A 22,639-nucleotide genomic window follows, 5' to 3' on the forward strand; every position below is an offset into this window, starting at 1 on the left:
ACATTGTGACAAATAAATCTCTCCTGCTGGGTGGCTTCTGTAAACTTTGAGACATAAATATCAAAAAGACTGTGGGCCATCGTCGGACGTCGTTATCTTCTTATGTGAAACACTTTGGATTTTCCCATTTTGCAGCAAAACGGAAGGAAGGAATTCCACTTTTGGGTAATCCCATTCCGTCAAATCATGTGAAAGATCTTATCAATCAAACTCTTGATGATAAGAAATTTGTATAAAAACTGAAGCAAATTATGGATTTGTTATCATTCAGTCAATAAACTTACTCTTTTAATCAATACAGCTCCGAAAAAGTAACAAAATGTTATCTACGGTATTCCTTATCGCATCTATTGTAGTCGCAAGTCAAGCTGCACCAAGCAATGACTTCCGTTATCCCACTAATGGTCGCATTGTTGGAGGAGTTGTATCCGATATCAAAGATTTCCCGTACCAAGTCTCTTTGCAAGATGGTTCCCGCCATTTTTGCGGCGGATCGATCATCTCTAAAAAATGGATTTTGAGTGCAGCTCATTGCATGGAACAAATGACAGCTAGTCGTTTGAAGGTTCGCGTTGGATCATCATTCCACAAAAGCGATGGAAAAGTTGTCAAAGTCGTTAAAATCGTCAGTCATCCATCATACAACAAACGAACTATCGACTACGATTACGCTTTGGTTGAATTAGCTGAAGAACTTGAATTCAACACATCCGTTCAAAGCGTCGATCTTCCAGCTCAGAATGAGGAACTTGTTGCCGGTGCCAATTGTGTCGTCAGTGGATGGGGAAATACTCAAAGTAGCTTAGAGTCTAACGCACAATTGAGATCTGTGGTTGTTCCAGTTATCTCGCGTGAAGATTGTGCCAAGGATTATGATGGATTCAATCCAATTACAGATCGTATGGTTTGCGCTGGATTCCGTACAGGAGGCAAGGATGCATGCCAAGGAGACTCAGGTGGTCCATTTGTGCACAATAAAGTGTTGGTTGGAGTCGTTTCATGGGGAAAAGGATGCGCTGATAAAAATTATCCTGGAGTTTACTCGAACGTTGCCAATGTGCGCGATTGGATTAAGAAAGTTTCTAGCGTTTAAGAATGTTATGATCTGAAAACTAAAATAAATTAATTATATATGTTTTAATTGAAAAAAAAATCTTTAGTCATTTCCATGTTTTTGTTCAAACAACGTCAAGGTTACTTCAAGGTCAAGCTTATTTCAAAGAGAATCATTCTCAAAACTGATTTTCTTTATTTAATATCAATGCAATATTTCTTAATATTTTTCAGATAAAGTACTTTTGAGTTTTTGGCATGGCTAAAATAAATTGAGCAAATAAAAAATCAAATCACCAAATCAAAATTACTTTCTGGCAAATGGAAAAAATCTATACCTAATCAAAAATAAATTTAGCGAGTAGAAAATGCAAATTCTTTTAATAGTCATGCAGTTATTTTTTTAAAATTTTTCCAAAAATTTTATTGTGTTTATTTTTCAAAAGGCACAACCGGTGCCGATAACAAGTTTTTTGCCGGGCGTTTGCCTTACCAACGGTGAGACTGAAAAGGACTACAAATTTGGGTTTAAGGCAATCAATGACGGTCTTAAAATGCTTGGCTGCACCGATATGTACTCCCGATATGTAAGGTCTTTTACCTTATTTAAGACGCTATTCCAGCGATTCGCAACGCAGCTAAAAATGTATTTGGCAGCAATTTAATTGTAAGTATGTGCTTTTTTCACGTAAAATCCAACATATTAAAAGAAAACAAAGGGCAAAAAATATCAGAAATATTTGCACCATGATTAAAATGTGCTATAAAACGCACCAAATAAATCAGAATCGAACCAAAGAGCCGAACAATTCATAGAAAACTATTTTCTGCTAAGTTTTGCCACTAATAACGCCATAAAGGATTCAATACCGTCATCAAAAGATGCCACACGTTACGAGAGCGCCTTTCTGTTGGCTTATTTATAAAAAAAAACAAGCGACCTTTGCAAATCGCACTCAATTGTCATGGGCATTGACAAAATTTATAGGGAAAAACCAACAATAACCTAATGAGTTTAAAAAAAAGACAAAATTTTACTTGCCGTAGTTCCTGCATGTAAATTATACCCATTTTTCTCCAATGTTTTTTAATATTTAAATAATTTCCTTGATTATATTACAATTTTATTTGATTATTTAAAACCATTAAATATTTTCTTGATTTGCCATTTAAAAAATAAAATAAAAAAGGCGGACCTTTTTTATTTGCCAAAAAGTAATTTTTATTTGCCCAAATAGAATAATGATGTGCAAAAAATTCCAGCCTTTTGTCATTAAGATAAGATTGACTTCACGATATAAAAAGTTCGGTTTTTGTTTTCTAATTTAGACACTTGATAAGATTGCTCTGATTGATTGATCTTTCTCGATCTTTCTTGATAAAAATTCAGTATAAAAACACAATTATTTGCGAATTTTTTATCATTCAGTCAATAAACTTACTCTTCAAAACAGGAAAAATTAGAAAAATGTTATTCTCAATTTTCCTTATTGCTTCCATTGTTGTAGCAAGTCATGCTGCTCCAAATGGTCGCATTGTTGGAGGAGTTATTTCCGACATCAAAGATTTTCCGTACCAAGTTTCCATTCAATACCGTTCAAATCACCATTGCGGCGGCGCTATCATCTCTAACAAATGGATCTTAAGTGCAGCTCATTGTTTCCCTTCAATCAAACCCAAGGATATAAAAGTTCGCATTGGTTCTTCATTCCATAGAAAAGACGGAAAAATCATCGATGTCGTAAAAATCATCAACCATCATTACTACAGCAAATCAACGAACAAATATGACTTTGCTCTTCTTGAGTTGGCTGAACCTTTGGAGTTCAACGAATCTGTTCAAAGTATCAGTCTTCCTGCCAAAGGTGAGGAAACTCCTGTCGGTACAAAATGTGTAGTTAGCGGATGGGGAAGCACTCAAAGCCTTATTCAATCCAACAAACAATTGAGATCAGTAGTTGTACCCATTGTCGATCACGATGATTGCGTTTGGGCATACCAAAATTTCAATAAAATCACTGATGACATGATTTGCGCCGGATACACTGATGGAGGAAAGGATGCTTGTCAAGGAGATTCTGGCGGTCCCCTTGTGCATAATAACAAGCTCGTTGGAGTGGTTTCATTTGGAATTGGCTGTGCTGATGGAGACTATCCAGGAGTTTATGGAAATGTTGCTTACGTTCGTGATTGGATTAAAGAAGTTTCGAAAGTTTAAAAATTTTTAAAAGTACTAACTGAGCAATTTTTAAACTTAAGAACCAATAAAAAGACATTTTCCATAACTTTTGTTCAATTTCAAGCAATAAAGCCTTGAAGACTTTTTCCATAACTTTTTCTCATTTTTAATCATTTTATAACTCAAAACTTTGAAACTGAAAATTTTTTCCTTTGACATAGTTTTGTTTTGAAAACTAAATCAAGAGCAAAAAAACTGTGTCAAAAACTGTGTCAAAGCAATTTTTGTCAAATCTTGCTCCAAATGGATAAAAATTTGTCAGAGGGCTCTAATTTATCATTTTTAATCATTTTATAACTCAAAACTGCCAAAAAATTGAAACTGAAAAAAAAATTTTCCTTTGACATAGTTTTGTTTTGAAAACTAAATCAAGAGCAAAAAAAACTATGTCAAAGTCATTTTTTGTCAAATCTTGCTCCAAATGGATAAAAACTTGTCAGAGGGCTCTAATTTATCATTTTTAATCATTTTATAACTCAAAACTGCCAAAAAATTGAAACTGAAAAAAAAAATTTCCTTTGACATAGTTTTATTTTGAAAACTAAATCAAGACAAAAAAAAACTGTGTCAAAAACTGTGTCAAAGCAATTTTTGTCAAATCTTGCTCCAAATGGATAAAAATTTGTCAGAGGACTTTAATTTATCATTTTTAATCATTTTATAACTCAAAACTGCCAAAAAATTGAAACTGAAAAAAAAATTTTCCTTTGACATAGTTTTATTTTGAAAACTAAATCAAGAGAAAAACTAAATCAAAAACTGTGTCAAAGCCATTTTTTTCTTTAATTAACAATATTTAATTAAAGGGAAACCTATAAATTTTGTCAGTCAGTTGACATTTTTTAATAAAAATATTTAAACTTATTTCTTAAAAAATTTTTAAAATAAATTAGAAAAAAATATAAACTCCTACAAAAATGCAAAAATTATTCTGGATAACAAAAAAAAAATATTAATCGAAACAAAATCTATAGTCACGTCTTCTTTTTATATCCATCCGAAGCTGGGCAACAATTAAAGCCCGACTTTCTAATTAAGTTTTCCTCTTTTCATTTCATTTTATTAATAAACTAAATAAAATAGCAATCAAAGCTATTCTAAACCAATTGAGGAGAGAAAAAATTGTATCACTAATGAACTGTCCTTGTGTTAACCGGACATTATTGAGTTTTGTCTCTCTTTTTTTTCTCTTGATTATATTAGTTTGGGGACACAAAAGCACGAGATGGCTAAAACAATAAACACATACGGTGCTGAATTGAATGCAAAGAAAAAAAAAGAAACAATTTGCAATATTTTTTCATCGAATAGTGAATCTCGTGTGTCTCTGTGTGGGGAAACATAAAATAATTTGTTTTGCACACACACGACAACGACGACGACTAAATGCCTCTATAATCATTTTGTTTGGTTCTTCACTCTATTTGGCAACACAAAAAAAAAGTTTTTGCACGCTGCTGATAGAGATCTGCTCATGTAATCCCTGGGATGTGGTCAAAAACAAATGTAGTTAAGTACTTTTGATATCTCATATATAACGAGCACCGCGTGCACAAAATGTTTTCATTTGTCGTTATAAGTGTCTTTTGCCTCTCCGATATAGCAGAGATGGGTGCTTGCGACGTCGTCGTCGTCATCATCATCATCATTGTCACACACGCAAAACAACAACCAACACCAGTAGAAGTTAATTTCTAGTCGTATCTGTCTATCCATGTCTGTCCATCTAGTTTTTCCGTACGAAAAAAGGGAACTTGATGTGTTATGGTGTGAAAGAGTGGTGTCACACATTGGACCAATGCTGGAAAGGCGCACATTTATCGCTAAAATATATTATTTTATTTTCTATAATTTTTGTTGTTTTTTTTTCACTCGAGATGTCGAAGGTAATGCGAGAGGAGCGCACATGTAAGTACTAAAAAACGGAAACATGCTACCTCTCAGATTTATGATTATTATATGGGAGAACACACATTTTTACATATTAGGCACATTCATACAGGAGATATAAAAGGAGTTTCGTAGTGTGTAATCTATAAAATAATAATAATAACAAGTTCGAACGGGGATGTTCAAGTTAGTGATTTTGTAAGTAAATAAAGATAAAAAAAATAATTTAATTTTTTTAAAGATTCTAAAAAATTCAAAGGTTAGTTTTATTTATTTTTAATTATTTTTTTTTAATAAGGACGCTCCAAATGAAAATCAAAAATAAAGTCCATTTAAAAGTCGAAAATCCAATGGGGCAAAAAAAAAATTAATTAAAAATTTCATCAAAAATGGCCGTTTTTAAGTGTACCTATTTTCATAATTTTTCAAGATGTTTTTAGAGTTTTTACCGCATTTCGAAGAAAAAATGCGGTATTAAACTCGACTTGTCGTCTGTGTGTGTGTGTGTGTGTGTGTCAGTGTGTGTGTGTGTCAGTAACACTGTGCCCCAAAATTTTTTTTTTGTAATTCTTAGTTATTTGAGGACCCTGAAGGTCAGTGGGCAGTTCCTTGGGTTGTGAGGTGTATAGAATTGTGAAAGGGTAATAAGGAGTACGAAAATGTGAAATGAGGGGTTCGAAAATGTGAAATGAGGAGTTCGAAAATGTGAAATGAGGGGTTCGAAAATGTGAAATGAGGAGTTTGAAAATGTGAAATGAGGAGTAAAAAAATTTGGAATAAGGAGTACAAAAAGCAAAGATAAATATACAACATCGAAATGCGGTTTAGTACGTCGTTCTTTAGACGACTAATTTCTCTATTTTTTTTTAATTTTAAATTTTTAATAATTTTTATTTAAAAAATCGTAACTTAACATAAATTTTCTTATTTAAATTTTTTTCACAAAATTAATGAATTTATTTTTCAAATTTTTTTGACAGTTATTTTTTATGAATTTTTTTTCTTTTATTTTTAATATGTAGTATTCTGAAATCTATTTTAAATTAGCAAATCTAAAAAAAATATGGAAAATAAATAAAAAAATTTTAACACTCAAAAATATTTAGTTAAAAATTTTGTCATTTTGTATGAAAATAGTGTTTCAAAATTTTTTTTTATTTTCAAAAATTTTGGACTTTATTTTTAATTTTCATTTGGAGCGGCCTAATTGTATTTTAATTTAATTTAATCATTTTTTTATGTTAAATTTATTATTAAATTAATTTTTTGTTATTATTTAATTTATTTTTTATTTAATTTTATTTATTTTTTTTCTTTTGATATGAAAAAAAATTAAAATCAATATAATTAAATTAAATGAGAGAAAAAAAAATATAAATTAATTCGTAAAACATTGACTTTTTATTGAAGAAAAACAAAATATTTTAAATTTCTGAATATTTTTTGACATATTTTGAGATCAAAAAATTAAAAGCTTGTGCCCTAATGATTGAAGTGTAAAAAATCATGAAAAATTAAGAAATGTTGTACAAAGCACATGATTCACAAAAAATCACTTAGAAATTCGTTTCAAAATTTTTTCTCTGGTAAGACGAGGTATACGGGTCCTCAATTTGAAAATGAATTCTTTTTTTATAACATTTTAATTTTAATATCTCATTTGAAGACATTTTTTTTTAAATATATTAAAACCATTCTACAAGCCATTAGCCACAGTAATTGTAACTCTCATTAACGAACCTCATTGAACTATTGTACAAATTTAAATTTGACTCTCAGTTTTTTTCTCTCTCAATAGATGTCAAATTTTTTTGATGGCTTTGTTAAAAAAAAATCAAAAAAAAAATATTTAAATTCATTCAGTCATCTACGATATTTCGATGGATTCTCATCTTTTTTACATTTTACTCGTCACCGTGTTCATTTTTCACAATGTCGCGTCGGTTCAACTTAACGTAGAGACTTTAAAATACGAATTTGATCCTAAAATCTGTAATGCTTCAGCAGTTCTCAAGTCAGACCGTTCAATAGATGGATTTTTTCAAAACTATAAGGCGCTCAAAGCTGTTCAAGTAAAAAGTTTCAAAATTTTTAAAAATATTTTTGAAGTAAAAAAAAAGAAATTTTAGGTCTCTGCATATCTTGGAATCATTCAATCAAATACCTCAAATCGATATACGACCATGATAAATACTACAGTTGATTTTTGTAAATTACTTGAGAAGAAAGCAGGATCGCGACTTTTTCAAGTGTTTTCGCAAAATTTCTTTGATCGAATGAAAACGCAAATCAAGTGTCCTCTTCCGCCAAATTCATACAAATTTGAGAATTACAAAGTTGATGAAACCTCTTTGCCGCCTTTTGTATCTGCTTTTACCAATTCAAAAGCTAGGTTAGAGTTGAAGCTTTCTGAAAAGGATTCTATCGATGTTTTTTTGTTTGTACGATTTGATGTCGTTGTTAAAAAAGCAAAAAGTAAAGTGACTTTAATATAAAATTGAAAACTTTTTTTTTTAAATTTGTGACAGACCATTAACTAGAATAATTGCTCAAGATAAAAATAAACTGAAAATGTGAATTTTGTGTTTAAATTTTATTTCATTCATTTTCAATCTTTCAATGGACTTAAACCTTTTTCAAGTTTTGATCTTTTTGGTTTTCGTTTCTCACGGTATGCCAATACTTTTCAACGGGGACAAAATACAACCGAAACCTTCCCATGAGGTTTGTAATTTTTCAATGAAACTTATGTCCAATGCCTCAATTTATGGAATTGCTCAAAATGGCAACACTATCAAAACTATTCAAGTATGACCTTGACATGACCTTGATAGAAATTTGACTTTTTAGTTCAATTTTAGGTCTCAATTAGTTTTGGAATCAAACCAGGAAACAATAAAAAACGTTTTGATACTATTTTGAAGATCACAAAAGGTCTTTGCAAGCTGATTGGAAAGACAGCTGATTCAAGACTTTTTCAATTGTTTTCTCAAAAGTTTTTATATATTTTGGAGATGCAACTTATGTGTCCTCTTATTTACACTCTTGTCAACACAAAAGGTGGATTAGAGCTTCGCTTTGCCGATGAAAAATCTCAAGAGTTTTATGTGCTCATTCGGATTGATGCTTTGATTCAAAAAAAAACCTAAAAGTGACACGAATTGAATAGCACTGAAGTACACAGAAGCGAGTAGCTAAAGGAACATTGAACAAAAAAAGACACCTCGGTACATACACTGACAGGATTTAATTGAAACAATATATAATTGAAAATTTTTACGTTTTTTTCCTCTCCTTCTTTTTCCTACAGATGAACGTATTCTTTGTATGAAAACATTTGCACACATGTGTAGTTGATCGAACGATATCGTAGTAGGTACAGGAAAATAAATGAGTTAACAACGCAGGGAATATATTTAAATGTTTTAATTTTTGGTGCGTCTTTTTTTCTTTGTTTTTTTAGGAGAAAAATAACAAAAATATGACAATGTAACAGACTGCTTTGAAAATGTATCGTTTTTACATCATTATATAAATGGCGTAAAATTTTTCATAATTTTTAAGATTTTTTTGTTTTAAAGGAAATCTTATTGAACGGATTTTTTAAGTTAATAGAAATTTAAAAAAAAAATATTGGCTATAAAATACTATTTTTTTTAATTAAAAAATATTAATTTCTTTTTAAATTAAATTAATTTTTAATAAAAATAATTTTATTTAATTTTTAATTCAAACAATTTAATTTTAAAAATAAAATTAAAAGTTTTAATTAAAAATAAACAATTAAGTTTAAAATAAAAATTAAGTAGAATTAATTTAATTAAAAAATTATTTATTTAATTTAATTTAATTAATTTATTTAATTTAATTTAAATTAATTTAATTTTTTTTAAATTTTATTTTAATTTTTTTTTTTAATTTTATTTTAATTTTTTTAAAATTTTATTTTAATTTTTTTTAAATTTTATTTTAATTTTTTTAAAATTTTATTTTTTTAATTTTATTTTAAAATTTTATTTTAATTTTTTTAAATTTTTTTTTAAATTTTATTTTAATTTTTTTAAAATTTAATTTAATTTTTTTTTAAATTCTTGTAAAATTTGACCCCATTCAGAGCCAAAACCCCTTTTTACACAACTCAATTTAGATAAACGAATGTGATCACAATACGGCCTCTTCCTTATCTAAATTTTCTACTCTGAGTTTTGCATGCGAAAAATTTCCTTTCAAAAAAACAAACAAAAATAAATACAGAGTTAAATGTTGTTTTGTTATAATATTATTATTAATATGCTTATACAACAACTCATGCTTTTTTATGTCTTTTTCCTTCATTTCCTATCTAATTTGGAAAATGTATTTTATTTCGCACAGCTAAATAACAAAAATTGCCACTTTGCTTACGATGTTAGTCATGCATGTTATTTAATTATCATGAAAATTATCATTTTTAATGTTTCTTTTTACGATTTTAATGTTGATGAAAAGTGTTTTTATTCGTAATTCAACGAAAAACAACAACAAAAAATTACAAAAGGGGTTTTCGGTTCGTAAATTTGACAGAAGCACCTGGAAAGCTGTCGTTATTTTTAAATGTCTTAACGCGAGAAAATTAATCCTGTAAATTGTTTTCTTCTTCTTTCGCTTGGCAATGGTTTTTCCTCCATTTTAAATTAATTTCGATAAATTTCGAATTAAATTAGAATTTTGCATGTGTGAATTTGTTGTAATAATAAAAAAGCGGCGGCGGCTGCAACATCCGCGTGCATCGCATATTTTTGGCTAATTTTCTAATTAAAATCAAATTTATTTTCTTTCATGCGATATTTCGAGACTGCTTTTCGTTCTTGTGTGTAGAGAAGAAGAAGAAGGAAGATAAAAAGATTGTTTTTTATGTAAAACAATTAGGAAAGGATTTGTGTCGTCGCTCGTTCGTTACTGAGGTCGTACCATACAAAATATCAACAGTTTCTTGCCGTTTTCTTTAGTCCAAAAAATTAAAAGGAGCAAGAAATGCATTTTAGAAATTAATTTTTGAACGGGATTTTGTATTTTTCTTACAAAAAATATTAATTTGAGACTAAAACGTGACTTCCGAGGTCAATGATCGATAATTTGAGTGATAAACTTCTAAATATTTACTAAAAATTCAATGAATTTGAAACAACTTCCACTCCGGATTTTCCCATTTTTTGTCATTCAACAATTCAATTGAGTCATTGAGACATTTCAAGTGCTTATCAATCAATTGAGATAAGAAATTTTTATCAATTGAAATTCCTGAAAAATTATCTAAAAAATTTCTAGATTTTTTTTCTTCTTCTAAATCTTTTATTTTTGATAAAAAAAAATTAATCTAAAAATTTTTATTAGATAGATTTTTTTATTATCAAAAAATTAAGAAAAAATAATTTAATTAATTAATTGAATTTAAAATTTTCTAGATTTTTTTTTATCAAAAACCATTAAAAATCTTTAAGATAAAAAATCAATACTTAATTTAAAAAAATTTAAATAAAAAAATTAAATTGAAATTTAAAAAAAATAAAAAAAAATTAAAATTTAAAAAAAAAAGTTAAAAATTTTTTTTTAAATTTTTTTTTCTAATCAAAAACCTTTAAAATAAAAAAAAATAAAAATTAATTTTAAAATAAAAAATATTTTTTTAAAATTTTTTTTTTCTAATTTTAAAATAAATAATTTGAAAAAATTTTTTTTTCTAATCAAAAACCTTCAAGATAAAAAAAATTCTAGATTTTTTTATCATCAAAAATTTTTAAAATAAAAAAAAATAATGAAAATTTTTTCTATTTTTTTTCCTCCTTAAAAATCCTCAAGAAAAATTTTTTTAGTCAAGTAAGAAAGGAAAAAGTATCAAAATAAATAAAATAAGCAACTCAAACAAATTATTATGATTATTAAACTATGAAGTAATACCATTCATATGCATTAAGAAGGTTCATAATTTTCCTTTTTAATAACGAAGTAACACTAAAATATAGTAACGGTAACGAACCACACAGAGCAAGAAAGAAGAAACAGGGAAATAAATTCATTACAAAGGCTGTGTAATTGTTCCTACAGGGCGCATAATAATAATAACAATATTTTCGCGTCCATACACGACGCCGACGACGAGCGACGTTCCTACTAGTTGGTGGTGTTAACTTTACTTATTTAGAGTTCTTATTAAAATTAAGGTCTGCACCATTCATTGCATTTAAATACTTTACACTTTTGCAGTTACTTATAACTTGCTTGGGGTTTAATATATTTCACATTATTAAGGGTCATTATGTACCGTAAGTAAGGCTCATACACCCAAACAACAAAATAACAAAAAAAAGTACCACTAATAATAATAATAAACAAATAATTTTAAAATAATGACGATGCACGATGGTTGTTGGACCACGTGGCTTTCCGTGTAAGTAAACTAGGAAAAAAAGGTTGAAAAATTAAATGAATTTACTTTTTTTTTGCATATTTACTTGCTCTACATTAAAAAACTGTGAAATAAGGATGCCCAAAGTTTAAAAAATTAACGAAAATTTTATTTTATTTTATTTAAATTTGGAAATAATTTTTTAAAAAATTAATAAATAAAAAAAAATAATTAAAAATTTAATTAAATTTATAAAAATTTATTTAAATTAATTAATTTAATTTAATTTAATTAATTTAAATTTTTAATTTAATTTTTTTGATTAATTTTTTTAATTTTTACCTAATTAATTTTTTTTTTATTCATTTAATTTAAAAAGTTTCTTTTAATTTGAAATAAAATAATATTTATAATATTTGTTTATAATATTTATAAACTTATTTCAATTTAAAAATTCAGAGAATGATTCAAAAACAATTGATAAAAATTTTAATATTTTGAAATTAATTTTGAGAATTATTTTATTTTAAAATTAAATAAAAATTTAAATTTAATTTAATTTTTTAATATTTTTTAAAAAATAATTAAAATCTCTAAAAAATATTTGAAATTTATTTTTTTTAAATTTTTAATATTTAAAAAAATAATGATAAATTTGGTCATCCTACGCCACAAAAAAAATATACGGAAAAAATGTGTGCATTTATAAAAAGAAAAATCTAGTTCTAATTAATATAAATGTGTTTTAATATCATAATAAGGCCTAAATAACGGTCAAAATTCATCGTCGATGAGTAAACCAACCGCGCAAGACCTCACTTTTCTCCTACTTTTTTCATTCACTTCCTTCTTTCAGCTTCCTTGTATCATCAGGACAAATTGTCTCTCCATCTCACAAGTGTTAATTTTCGTACAGATTCCTTGTTTGCTTATTTTTTGTTTCATTTTAATTTTTGTCACCAAATTTTAATCCTTCTGCATTATCGTTCCTTGCCAGAATAACAAGAACATATTTATAAAACATTCTTATTCAACTCTTCTTTCTGAGGGAAAATCCTTTTGACTTTTAAACATTCATACGGGTTTTCGGTGAGAGTAACGGAGGAAAAGAAAAACATGACACGAGACGATCAAAAGCAGGGTCTTAAGCTGTCTGACTTGTCTTTTTCCTGAGTGTGTGTTTAGTCAAAAGTCTTTTGTGGTAAAAAGGTGTATAGTCGGTCTCTGTCGTTGCAGCAAAAGGCATCATCAACATCAACATCGTCGCTTAAGCTCAGCTCGCACACAAAAGAGAGCAACAAACAAAGAATTCGAAATGAGGCTTGTTGTTTTCTTCTTGTCTATCTTTTTTTGTCATCGTCGAGGCAACAAAAAATTTGTAAAATTAAAAGACAATGGATTAAGTCGTCTTACTTCATGTTTACAATGCAGATGTGAGTTACGTATCAACAGTGGCGGATTTAAATTTTCTCAGTTTTTGGCGCTCAATTCGTTTTTTATTGCTTGATTTGGATTAATTGAATGATATTTTATACCCACGTGGTCAAAAAATCAAATAAGTCACTTAATTAAAAGAATTTATGAACCACGTGGTTAAAAGAATTTATTAACCACGTGGTTTAAAAATATAAAGAAACCTCATAGACAAAAATTTGTATAAGTCACATGGTTTAAAAAACTATAAACCACGTGGTTAAAATTATTAAAGAAACCACGTGGTCAAAATATCAAATAATTCTCTTTAAAAAGAATTTATTAACCACGTGGTTTAAAAATATAAAGAAACCTCATAGACAAAAATTTGTATAAGTCACATGGTTTAAAAAACTATAAACCACGTGGTTGAAAAATAAAATAAACCACGTGGTTAAAATTATTAAAGAAGCCACGTGGTAAAAAAAATCTAATAAGTTAAGTAGTTAACAGAATTTATTAACCATGTGACTAAAAAATAACATGGTTAAAAAATTAACAAAAATTAAACCACGTGATTTTGACGTATTTTTAGATTCAATAAAAAATATTTAAGGTTTTTCGATTCTCCTCCTCGTCAAGTGAAAACCAATTTGAATTAAAAGTCAATTGAATATTCACATAACATTACCCATTTTCAACGACAATATCTGCTTAAAACTAGATTAACTCGCTCCCCCCATTTTCTCGCCTGCTGCTTCGACAAAATACTAATCGGTCTGTAAGAATTTTATTTCGGGCATTAAGCTTGTCTGAATGATGTGAAGATATAAAGAAAATCGTGTTGGACTTCATTAAACCTCTTGCTCTGCTTTTCTATTGTTATTTTCTGCAACATTATTATTATATCAACATCTTTCTTTTAAGCTTTTAGTTAGATGAGAGGATGATGTTTTTGTTACGCACCATAAAGTTTATTTTCCTAAAATGTTTTCGAATTAAAATGTCTTTTTATGTGTGTCGTCTTGTGCTCTGCGTGTGCACGTTAAATAATTCTGTTTGATTTTCTTGTTGCTTTACTTCCATTCCAATCCAGAGAAACCCCAATTTATGTACAAACAAACTGTTTCCAAAAAAAAAACGAGTATACGAAACATTTTGCAGGACAATATCTACACCAATCTATAATCATAAAGACAATTCGTGACTCTACCTGTTTTATTTGCATTGTCTTCCTTCGTTCTTCTGCATTGGTTCGTCACCAATAATAATATTAAATAAAACAGAGGAAAAAAAGCAGGCGATCATGTAATAAGTGTAGCGACTGTTAAAGCAAAATTCATGGTTAAAATAAAATTTGATGATAAAAGTTTTGTGTTTCATTTTTCCTTGGGTTTTTATTTTGTTGTTTTGAACGGAACGCACACGCACGCAGCAACACAACTATGCACTTTTGTGTTATTATATGAAAAATCAAATAAAAAAGAGCAATAATGTAACATTATTTGTGCTCATTAAAATTTTATTTATATTGTAAACATGGATGATAACCTTAGTTTGTTGTTTTGGAATCCATGCATGCCCTTTTTTGTGTGTGTGTTGTGCTTGTGATGTTGTGTGACGACGACAGTCATTGGAGGAACTATTTTTTGCAAACGCATTATCGATAGAAAATTTTGAAAAAACTCGCTTTTGACAGTGTTATGTGATATTGAAAATTTAGCAATTTTTTCAAATAATTTTTAGTTCTTTAATTTTTTTAAATAATTATTACCTATTTGTTTATTTTATTTTAATTTATAAATTTTTTTTTTGGAATTTTTTTTTTTATTTAAAATAGTTAACTGTCACGAATTTTTCGAACATTTTTCAGTAATTTACAAGCTAAGTCAAAATATTTTTGTTGGCTTTTAAATTACGTTTTTTTTTGTTTTACAGTTAATGGAAATAAGAACCTAAAAGTATTTTTTTGTTCAAATATATTTCTAATAAAAGACTCTCTAATTCAAAAGTGTAATTAACTCTTCCATCCAGATTAGTTTAAATTTATTCCTCGCATTGTAAAAATATTTTCGAGACTTTGCTTCAACTGTTTTCTGTTGACAGAAAAGCCTAAATGAGGATGAAAATGTGCAATTTTGTTCATTGTAATCTCTGTTCGAAGCATCTTTTTTGTTAGTAAAACAGCGTTCACTTTATCGTCATTTGTAAGGGGGCCAACATGTGTTTACCGATCAATCAACCGATCGATTAGCTCTGCTACCTGATATTTTGTTTCATCACAGTATAGTATTTTCCATTATGAAATTAAAAATTGTATTTCTTATGTTTTTGTTCAATTTCATCCGCTCGTTTGTTTTTACTCTTCTAGTTCAGTTTTTAAACGTTCTACTTCCAAATCGAACTCGTATCGTGTAACTCCTTTCACTTTCCGGATATTTGAACTTATGTAAGGTTGAGTACCTTCAATAGTCAATTTTTTTAAATTTGGTAGTTAAATTCAATTAATTTTTTTTTTTTCGTTAAATTAAATTTTTGTTTTAAAATAAAATAAAACAGAAAAAATACAAAAAAAAAACTTTACTTAAAAAAAATATAATTAAAAAATTAAATAAATTATTCAATTTAAAAACGTATTTTATTTAATTATTATTTTAAAAAATTAAATTCAATTTATTTCGTTAAATTTTTTTTGTCAGTAAAGAATTCATTTTTCTCTATTTGATATGCTCGGAATTAAATTTTATTTTAAAAAAGACAATTAAAGCAATAATAAAATATTTTATATAATTTTAAAATTTTTATAATTTTTTTTTTTTAAATTTTTATAAAATGCGCTTACATACCTTTTTCGTCGCAACGTTGACTTTCCATCTACTTTTATAATAACTTTTTTTTTGCAATTGAGAACTGTATCGGAATGTTCTCAATTATCTTCTGAATAAATCAATGTATTTATTTACTTTGCTTCTGCTACTTGCAAGTGTGTAGGCTCATCGTGATCGTGGCCTTTACACACATAAAAATTGTTATTATTTTACCACACATTCATTTATGCAGGACATTTATTGTTATAGTAATATCTTATTATCATTAATGCATAATATGCCATTACTACTTTTTGTTTTGCTAGCAATTTTTTTTTTTTTTTTGCAAAATGGTGCGTTTTAGCCATAACTGTAATGAAAAAAGAGGAGATAATGGAATATATCAATTAGAGAGGAGCAAAAAATGCAATTAAAAAGGAGACGAAGGATGAGTCTCGGAGATTAACGTGATTTTCGAGTGTATCTAATGACAATTATTGCCTTATCTCCATGTCGAGTCTCGAACGAAACCAAAGAAGATGTTTTGACACTTTTGGATACAGTTTTGTGATCTTTTAATCCCAAAAACATTTATTCATTTATTGTACACGAAGTCGAGCAGAGAACTCGGAAAACTTATTCATTTCTTGTTATTTTAACGCAGCAAAACCGAAGAATACACAGCGACAGAGGAGTAATAAAATTTCCAAAGACAAAGCCAGAAACTACTTAAAACTTACATGCTGTACTGTGAGTGCATAAATTTTGAGAAATATAACATGAGAAAAGTCAGGACACAAGTCAAGTCAAAACTTATCGGTTTGTAAAACTGGTACGGGGCACCAGAAACACACAACAGCAGCAGCAGGAGCGTAAGAGATAAATATTTATGGTTGAACAACAATTTTACTTGGTTTTTGTTTTAAAAACACACACACACACTACTATTGGCTTATTATTGAATTGAAAATACGTAACAATAATAATAATCATTGTTTTATGGCTCTTCTTACATACTTTTGTCTTGTACATTTTGCCATCATATATTGGCAAGGCAGCATTAGATTAAAGAGAAAGGAAAGGAGATACCTTGTTCCAATTCACACTACAACAAATTTTGAATATCTCTCTCGTTATGCGTTCATTTGCGAATGTATTTAATCGACTGTTGGAAGATCAACTTCTTGACTTCTGTCTCTTTAATAAAATAACGTGTGCATCTGAAATATTTTATGGAAAACTGTCATAACTTAGTGCGTCTCTTGAATAGAGTCGTGAAATATTTGCATAAAGTTTTCACTGATAATTCGGAATAAATTTTTAGTCAAGTATTTTTGGCAGATCGAGTTGTTTCTTGACCTTTATTGAAGATTTTTCATAAAAAAAATTATGTTTTCAGGAAATTCATCAGTGGTTTCTAATTTTTTGAAACTCATAAAAAAAATATTTTTGAGGAAAAAAAATTGGAAAATTTTTGAATTTTTTTTTTTTGAAAAACTTTAATTTTTTTTACTACTTTTTTGAACGTTAATCGTTGATTGAACGCATTAAAATAATTTTTACTTTTATTATTTGAAGTTTTTAAGTCAAAACTTTAATAAAATTTAACTAAATAAAAATTTAAGGAAAAATAAAAAAAAAAATTGGTCACGTGACTCAAAAAATTTTCATCAAATTTTCGACAGATAATGCGTTTTTAAAGCAAGTTCAGTTCATATCTTATATAATTTTAATTTTTACTGCACATTTTTATCGTTTTTAATCAAAAAGTACAAAAAAATGTCAAAAAATTTCCATTTTTTTAATTATTTTTTTTTTCCCCTGAATTTTTTCGGTCAAAATTTCAAATAATTAAACAATGGCTTTTGAAAAATTTTGTTTTGATTTTGATTTATTTATTTTTTAACTTAAGCTTTAGTCAAAAGTCAATTAAGTCAAAAAATTTTTTTGACTAAAACTTCAGTTTAAAAAAATTTAAACTTAAAACATTTTTTAAAAATTTACTAAAATTATCATAAAATATGATTTAAAAAATTTTTAATTATTTTTATTGAATTAAATTTAGTACATTTGATATAAAATTTGATCAATTAATTAAAACATGATCTCCAAAAGATTAGTTCAAACGTTCCTCAAAGACAATCTGCTTGTGTTTCTCAATAAAATCATGTACAATTGCCGGCTTTTTATTCGCAGAACGTTTAACAGAATCAAATCTGAAATAAATTTTTCAAAATTATTGCTAAACTTATGAAAAATAATAAATTTTAAATTAAAAACTTACTTTCGAAGCAAAGAAATAAATTTCTTTCTCAGATTTGAAGCATTTTTACGAGAAATTACATGAATTTCTCGTGCAAGTTCCAAAATGGATTCCTCTTTGCGTCGTGTCGCCTGAATCAAAAGAACAAATTTCAATATTTGCTTTTATTTGGACACTAGAAAGAACTTACATTTACCGGAAACTTGCTCAAAATAGCAAAATACCGCAATAGTACGTCTAAATTTGTGATGAAAAGCCGATTTTCATCAAATTTCTCGAGAAAACTCACTTCAGATTTAAAAAGGTCCATCTTTGCTCACAGTTTTGCTTAAAATGACGCGTTTTGTACATAACCTCAAAGTGATAAACGTCAAGGCCGATACAATTTTAAAAATAATTTCATGTTTTTCCATACAAGATTTTAAATTTTTACTAAAATTATAAAATTTAAACCAAAAAAAATGAACTTTTTAATTCATTTTAACAAATATTTTAAAAAAATCATCGAAATTGAACAATTTTCCGAAAAATATGAAAGATAATTTAAAAAATTGAATAGAAAAAATCTAAAACATTAATTGTATCGACCTAACTGAAAAATGAGAGAACTCGTGATAAATTTTCGAATAAAAATTAGAGATTTTCGATGAAATTCCATTAAAATCGATACAAACTCAAAAATTAAAACAATTATTCTTCAATTTAATACTTTTTTATGTCAATTCTTATAATTTATTCTTTCATTCCTAAATTTTATTTCTTCTTTTTCGAACACCTTTCCTGATGTTCTGACCTTCCCGACTTGAATTTGAACTTTCGTGGACAATATTTGCATTGAAATTGATACAAATTCGTGTGAGATCTAAAAAAATAAATTTTCATAAAAAAAAAAATTAGAAAAAAAAAAAAATTAAAACTCACATCATATGAACTCCAATTGAGGCTTTTTGATTGAATCTACTTCCACAAATATCACAGATGAAATTTTTCACTTTTGTATGAACGAATTTGTGTCTTTCCAACAAACTTGGCTTTGAGAATTCCTTCGAACAGTTCTGATAAGGACATAAAAACCGCTTTTGTTCCTTTTTGTCATTCGCTGATTCCATTCTTATCACAATTTCATACGATTTGCTCTTGTTTTCCGTTACACCTTCGACTACTTGTGATGCTTCAAGGTATTTTAGGAGTTGAGAAAATTTCGTTGTACGAGGACGAACATCTAAAAAAAATAAAATTTTAAAAATTGGAATTTAAGATTATTTTTTGTATAATTAAAATTATTAAATTAAAAAAAAATAAAAATAAAATAAAATTCAGGCGATTTGGACGAAAAAAAATTCTGGAAAAAAAATAAATTTAAAAATGGAATTTTTTGACATTTTTTTTTAATTTTACTAAATATAAATAAATATATTTAATAAAATCTTAATTAATAATCTTAATTAAATCTTAATCATAAAAATTTACTTTAAATTTTTCATTAAAAAAATATAAGAAAAGTTAAATAATATTTTTTTTTTCAATTTATTTTAATTTAATTTTTAATTAGTTAATAAAGAAATTTTTTGAAAAATTAAAAAAAAAATAATTAAAAATTTTAATTCAAACCCGATATTCTAAAAATATTTAAAACCACAAAAATAAAAAAAAGTGTAAAAAAAACTAAAATAAAAATAATTATTTTTTTCCACGATTTTTTTTTTCATCAAAATAAGACAAGAAGTCAAAAAATTAAATTTAGTGGCCTAAAAATTTAAAATTAAAATTTAGAATTCAAAATTTACCTTCAGGTCTCTTTCCCGTCTTCTCCGCAATTTTAACATGAACTCTTTCATGTTTCCTTAAATTACTCGAATTTCTCACCCGTTTCTCGCAATACTGACATTTGTAAGGAAGCAAATTATTGTGAATCCTTTTATGGACATTCAACGCTACCGTTGAGGTAAATTTCTTATCACAAATAAGACAAGACACTTTTTCACGATCTGTTTGATGAGTTTTTAGATGAAACAACAACGTCGCTTTTAATGCAAAGGCTTTTTCACATTCGGTGCATTTATAGGGCTTCTCATTCGTGTGTGTGCGAACATGTCGCTGAAGATCCGTTGGCCTCCGAAACGATTTTGAACAATATTGACAGGTATAATTCGCTCTTGGTCTCTTTTTTTCATCTAATTTCGCTTCATTTTCAACATTTTTTATGGTAATTACAGGTTCTAGTCGCGGTTCGGAGACAATTTCCTTCTGACAAACCGTCAAATTTGTGCCTTCGACATGAATTTCCGCATTTTCCGCCAATTGGGTCAAATTTGTGAAGACTTTTGGTTGTTGCGGCACTTCGTGAGTCACATTTTCAGTCAAAACTTCAATCGGTTGAGGTAGAAAATGCTCCGTTTGAATGAAATTACTCGCTTGAAGGTCACAAATTAAAACTTGCTCGGAATTTTCCATCGAAGGAATGTAATCATCGACTTGTTTATAGATCAGAGATGCTTCCGGCGGGATTTCAGCATTTTCTAGCGAGTCAAGGAACACTATTTGTTGCTGTTCTGGTTGATCCAAGATGTATCCGACAACTTTATAAGTCAAACTGGGCTCCGTTGGAGGCAAATTCAGCTCTTCTTCGATTTGGTTCAGTTGTGGCTGTGTCCTTTCCGAGGCATTCTTCGTCGCTGGAGGAGTTTTTTCATGAGTTTTTAAATGCGCTTTTAAGCTATTTTTCGTTCGGAACCCCGCTCGACATTTCTCACACACAAAAGGTCGTTCATCGGTGTGAATCCGTCGATGTCGCAACAAATCCGAAGGTCGATAAAAAGGTTTTTCACAAATGTAGCACAAAAGCAGGCGACGCCCATTTTCGTCTCGACGATACTCGACGCGATACTTTCTCCCATCAAAATCCGTGATTTCGACAAAATTATCGGGAATTGTCACCACAACTCGATCATCAATTTTTTCTTGTGTCACCGAAGGCTGTTTTTGCGGCGGAGCAGGTACAACGAAATTTGGTTGGTCATTCAAGGCATTTATTTGTTCCAACACTTTTTGAACTGTCGTCACTTCGTCTCCGTCGTCCTCCTTGACTTTTTTCACCAAAGAATGAACTCGTGTGACGTGTCCGTTGAGCGAAGCTAATTTTTTGAATTGACACGTGCATTGACTGCAACTGAATTTTGGAGTTTGGCCTTCTCGGAGGAAGTTGCTGTGAAGACGTTTGATGTGAGCAGTTAAATTTCCCTTTTGGGAGAACCGTTGACCGCATTTTCGACATTGGTATGGGCGATTTCCGAGATGTTTCAGCATGTGAATGTTCAAGGTGGTTTTTTGGATGAATCTTTTGTTGCATTTGGCGCACTCGAACCTGGAAATGAGGTAAATTTGAAATATTTTTATTATATAAAAATTAAAAAAAAATTTTCATCTCAATTAATTTTAATTTTAATTTTAATTTTAATTTTAATTTTAATTTTAATTTTAATTTTAATTTTAATTTTAATTTTAATTTTAATTTTAATTTTAATTTTAATTTTAATTTTAATTTTAATTTTAATTTTAATTTTAATTTTAATTTTAATTTTAATTTTAATTTTAATTTTAATTTTAATTTTAATTTTAATTTTAATTTTAATTTTAATTTAATTTTAATTTTAATTTTAATTTTAATTTTAATTTTAATTTTAATTTTAATTTTAATTTTAATTTTAATTTTAATTTTAATTTTAATTTTAATTTTAATTTTAATTTTAATTTTAATTTTAATTTTAATTTTAATTTTAATTTTAATTTTAATTTTAATTTTAATTTTAATTTTAATTTTAATTTTAATTTTAATTTTAATTTTAATTTTAATTTTAATTTTAATTTTAATTTTAATTTTAATTTTAATTTTAATTTTAATTTTAAAATTTTAAAATTTTAATTTTAATTTTTAAAAATATTTAATTTTATTCAAAGTTTAATTATTTTTTTTTTGAGGTTTTAAATAATGTTTTTCAAAATTAAAATAAAAAAAATTTGAGACAAAAGAGCCTCTACATTAAAAAAAATGCCTAAAATATGATAAAAATTATTCAATATCTATCAAAAATCTTTTCAAAATGTATGAAAACTATCATTTTTTATACAATTTTGTAAAAAAATCAAATATACGAAATGAAATTGAGCTAAATGATATAAAATCTCAAGAAACTCGTTTGAATTGGAGCTCTATAAAAAATTTCTTCAAATATTTTTTCGTCTCTGGTAATAATTTGAAAGTTATCATCATAAGAACGATCAAAAATACCAACTTTCAATTTAAAAAATAATTTTTTCTTAAAAATTCAGTAAAAAATCAACTCACGGCTTCTCTCCTGTGTGAATCAATCGATGCCGATTCAGATGAAATCGAGTTTTGAACACTTTATTACAATCCCTACATGTTCTATCACTTTTATCATCTTTACTTTTGCTTTTTCCATCTCTTGGCTCCTCTTCCATGTTAAAATTTTACTAAAAATCTTTTAAATTTCATGAAATTCCTCAATATTTACTATTTTTCGAACGTAAACAAATGTCTGTTGCTCATGATTGGTCGATTTGTCAAC

At 27.4% G+C, this 22,639-nt stretch overlaps 3 protein-coding genes and 1 long non-coding RNA gene across 4 annotated transcripts in view; 3 read left to right on the forward strand and 1 right to left on the reverse strand.

The window, feature by feature from the left end:
* LOC134832263 (uncharacterized) overlaps window positions 1-22,639 on the forward strand; it is a 219,740-nt gene that overhangs the window by 48,536 nt on the left and 148,565 nt on the right. The gene's annotated exons all lie outside the window — the stretch shown is intronic.
* Window positions 279-1,146, forward strand: LOC134831296 (trypsin-1-like). Its single transcript, XM_063844995.1, has one exon. It carries the CDS (start codon window positions 320-322, stop codon window positions 1,091-1,093), a length of 774 nt encoding a protein of 257 aa, XP_063701065.1. The 5' UTR covers window positions 279-319; the 3' UTR covers window positions 1,094-1,146.
* On the forward strand, window positions 2,522-3,271 carry LOC134832255 (trypsin-2-like). Its single transcript, XM_063846241.1, has one exon. The coding sequence runs from the start codon at window positions 2,522-2,524 to the stop codon at window positions 3,269-3,271; it is 750 nt and encodes a 249-aa protein (XP_063702311.1).
* On the reverse strand, window positions 18,774-22,532 carry LOC134832256 (zinc finger protein 236-like). Its single transcript, XM_063846242.1, has 4 exons — window positions 22,396-22,532; window positions 19,838-21,414; window positions 18,972-19,272; window positions 18,774-18,912 (listed from the first exon to the last, which is right to left on the reverse strand). Exons 1-4 carry the CDS (start codon window positions 22,530-22,532, stop codon window positions 18,804-18,806), a joined length of 2,124 nt encoding a protein of 707 aa, XP_063702312.1. The 3' UTR covers window positions 18,774-18,803.

The sequence above is a fragment of the Culicoides brevitarsis genome, chromosome 2 (genome assembly GCF_036172545.1).
Source record: "Culicoides brevitarsis isolate CSIRO-B50_1 chromosome 2, AGI_CSIRO_Cbre_v1, whole genome shotgun sequence".
Taxonomy (NCBI): Eukaryota; Metazoa; Arthropoda; class Insecta; order Diptera; family Ceratopogonidae; genus Culicoides; species Culicoides brevitarsis.